Source organism: Rhinoderma darwinii, chromosome 6 (assembly GCF_050947455.1).
Source record: "Rhinoderma darwinii isolate aRhiDar2 chromosome 6, aRhiDar2.hap1, whole genome shotgun sequence".
Lineage (NCBI taxonomy): Eukaryota > Metazoa > Chordata > Amphibia > Anura > Rhinodermatidae > Rhinoderma > Rhinoderma darwinii.
The window spans coordinates 143,414,511-143,421,766 of NC_134692.1; the positions used below are offsets into that span (position 1 = coordinate 143,414,511).

The 7,256-nt window shown below is 39.3% G+C and overlaps 1 protein-coding gene across 1 annotated transcript in view; it reads left to right on the plus strand.

Moving 5' to 3' along the window:
- The first annotated feature begins 2,179 nt into the window (after window positions 1–2,179).
- LAT (linker for activation of T cells) overlaps window positions 2,180–7,256 on the plus strand; it is an 8,461-nt gene continuing 3,384 nt past the window's right edge. Inside the window, exons 1-7 of the mRNA XM_075831473.1 lie at window positions 2,180–2,275; window positions 2,488–2,521; window positions 3,463–3,512; window positions 4,090–4,153; window positions 4,593–4,645; window positions 5,056–5,100; window positions 6,100–6,199. Coding sequence (XP_075687588.1) covers window positions 2,182–2,275; window positions 2,488–2,521; window positions 3,463–3,512; window positions 4,090–4,153; window positions 4,593–4,645; window positions 5,056–5,100; window positions 6,100–6,199 — 440 coding nt within the window. The 5' untranslated portion in view covers window positions 2,180–2,181. The remainder of the gene's footprint in view (window positions 2,276–2,487; window positions 2,522–3,462; window positions 3,513–4,089; window positions 4,154–4,592; window positions 4,646–5,055; window positions 5,101–6,099; window positions 6,200–7,256) is intronic.

Consider the following 7,256-nt stretch of genomic DNA (forward strand, 5'->3'; position numbering starts at 1 on the left):
CAGTATTATAGTAGTTATATTCCTGTATATAGGAGCAGTATTATAGTAGTTATATTCCTGTATATAGGGGGCAGTATTCTAGTAGTTATATTCTTGTATATAGGGGCAGTATTATAGTAGTTATATTCTTGTATATAGGAGGCAGTATTATAGTAGTTATATTCTTGTATATAGGCGCAGTATTATAGTAGTTATATTCTTGTATATAGGGAGCAGTATTATAGTAGTTATATTCTTGTATATAGGAGCAGTATTATAGTAGTTATATTCTTGTATATAGGGAGCAGTATTATAGTAGTTATATTCTTGTATATAGGAGCAGTATTATAGTAGTTATATTCCTGTATATAGGAGCAGTATTATAGTAGTTATATTCCTGTATATAGGGGCAGTATTATAGTAGTTATATTCTTGTATATAGGGAGCAGTATTATAGTAGTTATATTCTTGTATATAGGGGGCAGTATTATAGTAGTTATATTCCTGTATATAGGAGCAGTATTCTAGTAGTTATATTCTTGTATATAGGGGCAGTATTATAGTAGTTATATTCTTGTATATAGAAGCAGTATTATAGTAGTTATATTCTTGTATATAGGAGGCCGTATTATAGTAGTTATATTCTTGTATATAGGGGGTAGTATTATAGTAGTTATATTCTTGTATATAGGGGGCAGTATTATAGTAGTTATATTCTTGTATATAGGAGCAGTATTATAGTAGTTATATTCCTGTATATAGGGGGCAGTATTATAGTAGTTATATTCTTGTATATAGGGGCAGTATTATAGTAGTTATATTCTTGTATATAGGGGCAGTATTATAGTAGTTATATTCTTGTATGTAGGGGCAGTATTATAGTAGTTATATTCTTGTATATAGGGGCAGTATTATAGTAGTTATATTCTTGTATATAGGAGCAGTATTATAGTAGTTATATTCTTGTATATAGGAGCAGTATTATAGTAGTTATATTCTTGTATATAGAGGCAGTATTATAGTAGTTATATTCTTGTATATAGGGGGCAGTATTATAGTAGTTATATTCTTGTATATAGGAGGCCGTATTATAGTAGTTATATTCTTGTATATAGGAGCAGTATTATAGTAGTTATATTCTTGTATATAGAGAGCAGTATTATAGTAGTTTATATTCTTGTATATAGGGGGCAGTATTATAGTAGTTATATTCTTGTATATAGGGGGCAGTATTATAGTAGTTATATTCTTGTGTATATAGTGGGCAGTATTATAGTAGTTATATGCTTGTATATAGGGAGTAGTATTATAGTAGTTATATTCCTATACATAGGGGCAGCACATTATCCACAGTACATTACACAGCATGGGGTGACACCGAGTACAGGAGAAACTTTAGTTAACCCTAATTGCATCCATCATTTCCCTGATTATTTAGTATTTTAGGTTTGCCACCCCCCCCCCCCCCCCCTGCCTTCTTTGTGCATTAACAGTGGGTAATTCATGCACTGAACTGTATGGGCCCTCAGTATCTTCGATCGTGATGTGAACTGGTGGCGGGGAAGGTGCGGTAGAACACGGGGGGCTGATCTTCATGTACCGGAAAACTTTAAATTCTTGCATTTCAGATTTGGCAGATTTTAGTTTCAAAAATTCTGCAGAAAGCTCTCGGCTGAGGGTAGATGAAAAGGGTGGGGGCGGGGAAGTGACATGCTACCAAAACTGAAAAAACTGCTGCTGAATCATAAGCAGATGGGACCGGTTACATGAATCCTACAACCTGCAAAGTGCACAAACCCCGAGGGAACTAACATCTCTGTGGTGGGCAAGTGTGGGGTACGTATTGTTGTATAGGATGACTTTCTCTGTACCATCAGTATATACGTTTTAAGTAATGTGGGGGTGGGGCAGCTCGATGACTTACCTGTATGTATGCAGTGATCATGTGTGTCCAGTTGGAACAGAAAATGTAAGTTGCTGCACTAAATTCTTCCCCCTCTTGTTATTGCATTACAGTTGCGGCGTGCCTAAATCATAGTGATCTCAGCTCCGAGTTATTCAAGGGTATAGTTCTACGTAACAGCGCTCCGTGTGGTCATATATGGTATTACATAGAAAATTCATTAAAATTTGAATGGACCCCGCTACTTTAGGAGAGATATGTTGATTATTGTCAGATTTCTATGATTACAGGCTGGTGTGATGGACGCTTTCAGTCTGGTGTACACCGTGGCCTTTCTTTTCCCTATAATTCTCATCACTGCTCTGTGTATCCGCTGCCGCAAGAAGATACCAAGTAAGTGATGTCGTATTCACTGTGTTATTCTAGTATCCCGCCTCAAGAAGAGAAATACAGCTACTACAAGTTTTAGACGTTTGTTTTTAACAATATAATAGTTTGCGGGTAAGGCCTGATGTCAATTCATATTTATAATGGATATGAACGTTTTTACACACGTTCGAACTTTCATGTTTATTCTAAGAAACCTTTTATTCTTTCTCCCTCAGTTCACATAACGGAGACCGGATACTACGATGACAAGTAAGTTACTCCAGCCATGTAGATTTATATAAACATTGCCACCTACAGGACATAAATATATAAAGTCTGCATCAGGAAACATAGAAACATCGCCACCTACAGGACATAAATATATAAAGTCTGCATCAGGAAACAGAAACATCGCCACCTACAGGACATAAATATATAAAGTCTGCATCAGGAATCAAACCGCGCTAGCTATAGGGCAAACAAAAATATAGTATGCATCATGAAACATAGAAACATCGCCACCTATAGGAGATAAAAATATGTAGTCTGCATCAGGAAGCATAGAAACAGAGTCACATAAATATGTACAGTACATAACGCTTAGCTTTCCCATACTCCTCTTTGGCAGCATTGAGTGTCCTGTGTATGGCCACCTTAAGTGCATTTCTCTTTGGTGGAGCCGATGTCCTGTACTACATCACCCAGCATGCCCTTGTTTATTTATATTCTCTTGCTTCTATGTTGTAGGATTCCAGCCATGTAGATTTATATAAATATCGCCACCTATAGGACAAATATATATAGTCTGCATCAGGAAACAGAAACATCGCCACCTATAGGAGATAAAAACATATATAGTCTGCATCAGGAAGCATAGAAACCGCGCTACCCACAGGACATTCAGATATAGAGTCTGCATCAGGAAACCTAGAAACAACGCCACCTATAGGAGATAAAAACATATATAGTCTGCATCAGGAACATCGCCACCTATAGGACCTAAAAATATACAGAATGCATCAGGAAGCTTAGAAACCGCGCCACATAAATATGTACATAACTTTTAGCTTTTTCCCATACTCCTCTATGGCGACATTGCAGGTCCTGTGTATGCCCACCTTAAGTACATTCTCTTTGGTGGAGCCGATGTCCTGTACTACATTACCCAGCATGCCCTTGTTTATTTATATTCTCTTGCTTCTATGTTGCAGGGCTCCGTATACTCCACCAACAAGTTTTATGATCATCAACAGACCACCAAGTAAGGCCTGTCCTGTATTTATTAATCGGGGGACATTTAACAGGAATGCCACATGATGTTGAAGTCAGAGTAAAGATTCCATCCCCAATATCAACAAACGTAGTGTCCCGATCTTTTGGCGCCAAATATTTGACGTTTTGCACATCTTTTTTACAGTATATATCCTTATATATTTTCTTGCAGCTCCCCCTAGTGTTTTGATCAGGCTGTTGTGCCTCATGTTGCCCAGCAACTACTTGACTTCCTGTCCGGGTGACCACCATTTGATTACATGTAGCTAGCTATAGGTCCAGTTCTAGTGACAGAACATTCTTTGGGCTGTACAACAGACTGCTTTTTTGTGCTCCACAGACTTGTTTCAGGCAATCTAACTGGAAGCATTAAGACCAGAAGGGAAAAGTCCTGGATTGTCAGGACTGTGGGAGTTTTTAGGGTCACATTGTGTAGTAGAGCAGTTTGGTGTCAGACATTTGGCACCAAAACATCTCCGTAAACCTCTAGATATGTATTGTGCCAATGGATCAGTTGGTGTGTGCATAGACCTGGGCACTCATCGCCATCTCTACTGTCTTCACAGTTCTCCCGCGAACAGTCTCCTCCCAGAGCAGCATGTTCCACCAGGACGTCATGATCACTATTCCGTACGTATCTGTCACCTCTACAGGTCTCGCTTCCCTTACTGACGGAGGTCTTCTCTGTACCGATCTTTCTGGGTACTTACCATAGAGTATGCCTATCACTGTCTCCTTAGATTGTAAGCTCTGATGGTTCCAAGACCGGTATGAAGAGAGTCCTGGAGTAAAGTTCAGTGAAGTGTTGAGCCTTAGGTGTAATTTCAAGCTTTCGAGAGTGATTCGGAAGTCGGGATCTGTTGCAGTTCCTCATATCACGGCTGGACCACAGATTTATAGCTTCTTGTGGGTTTTATGGTGGAGACAAACAAGAAGTGTTGTTATCACTTATTACTTTCAAGTACCACACATAGTGAAGCTGCACTATAGCTAGAAATTTCCATTAAGGAGAAGTCCGCTTGGAGATGAAGGACTCCTACATGTTTGATAAGCCTTTCTGTCTCCACAGGAGGTCTCCAGTCTCCAAGAGCCGGAGAAGTTCGGTAGTAAGAGACCTAAAAGGTGGGTACTACAGCTCGGCCCAGAAGATGAACCATTTTAGGGTCCACCTGGACTATAAGCTCCAAACACAAACTTCCAAACCCCTTCCCCAAGATCATCGGGTATAATGGAATCCATAGGTATATCTGGTCCCTCTTTGGAACCATGCACATTGGGACATCAAGCCAAAGGTGGGTGTAGGCCTTTAGATACATCTCTAGTGAACACGGGTTCCTATTCTCTATGGTTGACCCTAACCTCTTAGAGATTTGTCCCTGTAAATTAATCTACACCAGATTTTCTTGTACCTCGATGACCATTTTTCAGTAGCCACTTCTGACCATCCGATCATGATGAGCTCTGAATGAGTTGTCCAAGTCATCAGGCCATTCCACTATATTCCCACCAGTGTTGATACCATTTTATTTTAGTTTCAGGCTATCACGATGGTTGTGACTCCATACCACTAATAGCAAGTAAGTGATTGTCCAAATTGTTATGTGTCAACCAAAGGTCAAACCGATAGGTCACTCGAGATATTGTATACCCAAGATTAGCAAGATGTATCAAGGAACATAGGTTCAGCCTCGCACTAAATCGATTATGGTTGAGGGTAAAACCTGCTATTGGGATTGTTGCTGAGTTGCCTTAACTCCGAGTCCTACAAACTTGGTTGTGAGTTTCCTGTAGACGCTGGATTGAATGTAAAGTTCATGGGGATATAAGGGCACCAGGATATTTTGGGTTCCTCTAGATGGTAAGGAGGTAGGGTCTACGCAACTGAGGCCTCCTGAGATGGTGAATTGCCTTCTTTTACTTTGTATACTCAAGGCCGGTCATCGGCTTATAGGGACTTTCTCCTGCCTAATGGTGGCTCTGATAAACCTATAACGGTCACTGTCACGATATAACTGTATTATCAACTTCCACATAACATTTGCGTATGTCTAGTATTTTGCCAATGCTGAACCGGTAGCCCTTATTGCTGGGTGATGCATGAAACCTCCTCTCTATTTTCCAGATATGCATTAGTTGGGTATAATGCATACAACTAATGTATTTTAATTAGTTCTATAACTCTGATTTCTTCAAGGAAATATGTTAAGTAACTTGAGTTAGAGCTGTTATGTCACATGTCTGACAGCAGGTGGAGCGAAAGTGCTGTCTGTCTCCAAGGGCAACCAGCAGAATTTTGAAAGCAGTTATGCGAGTGAAAAAAACCAACAGGAAATATCCCGGATTTGGTACAAAAACAGTAAAACAAAGTATTTGCAAAGTTACTAAACTTTTTAAGTAGATTTTTGTTTAAAGTGGTAGAGTAGGTCTTAATCACAGGACGTAAAGGCCGTCTACCACATAAGACACTGGTGTTCTAAATGGCACATGGTAGGCGGCCGGCCCTATTACAGATCCAGGGGCCAGCTTCACGTTACGCCGCTGCCTGTGCCTCATGTAATCCCCTTTTCTATCTATAGGTGCTTCCATCTTAAAAAACAACAGTATAGAAGATGACAGATATGACGATGAAGGGGAAGACCCAAACTATACCAATGGCGACCCAAGCAGTGGATACATGTAAGAAGGTTTTATACCATTAGGCTGAGATATAAATGACCGCTTGTGGATACTGTGCGGCCGGCTGTCACGTATAACACGGCGCTGAAAGTAAAACAAGAGGGAGCGAATCGTAAAATAGCTGAGAATGGCTGATAGTGACTATTCAGGATACAAGCTGTGATTTGATTGGTCGATATTAATGACACAACTAATAGCAGTTTTCGGAGATAGACAGTCTCGGTCTTGTTGGTCTCATTCATGTTCCTTGTTTGAGTTGTTGGAAAGATATTAAGATGAGCAAAGACGTTTCATAGTTGCGGCTATATAATCGTTTGGTTCACTGCTGTCCGTACTGACTCCCTCGAACATACCATCCAAAGCTTCATACATACACTATATAGTATACATACACATAGTATACTAGTATACACCAAAGCTTCATACATACACTATATAGTATACATACACATAGTATACTAGTATACACCAAAGCTTCATACATACACTATATAGTATACATACACATAGTATACTAGTATACACCAAAGCTTCATACATACATCGCACCATCCAAACCCTCATACATACATACAGCGCACCATCCAAACCTTCATACACACATATATACAGTGCACCATCCAAACCTACATACACGCATTACATACATACATACATACATACATACATATACACCATCCAAACCTTCATACATATGCACTATGCACCATCCAAACATTCATATATATATATATATACATACATACATAGTATACTAGTATACACCAAAGCTTCATACATACAGTGCACCATCCAATCCTACACACACACACATATATACAGTGCACCATCCAAACCTTCATACATACAGTGCACCATCCAAACCTACATACACGCATTACATGCATACATACACATCATCCAAACCTTCATACATACACCATACATACATGCATACATACAGTACACCATCCAAACCTTCATACATACATACATACATACATACAGCGCACCATCCAAACCTTCATACATATGTACAGTGCTCCTACCAAATATATATATATACATCGTACACACC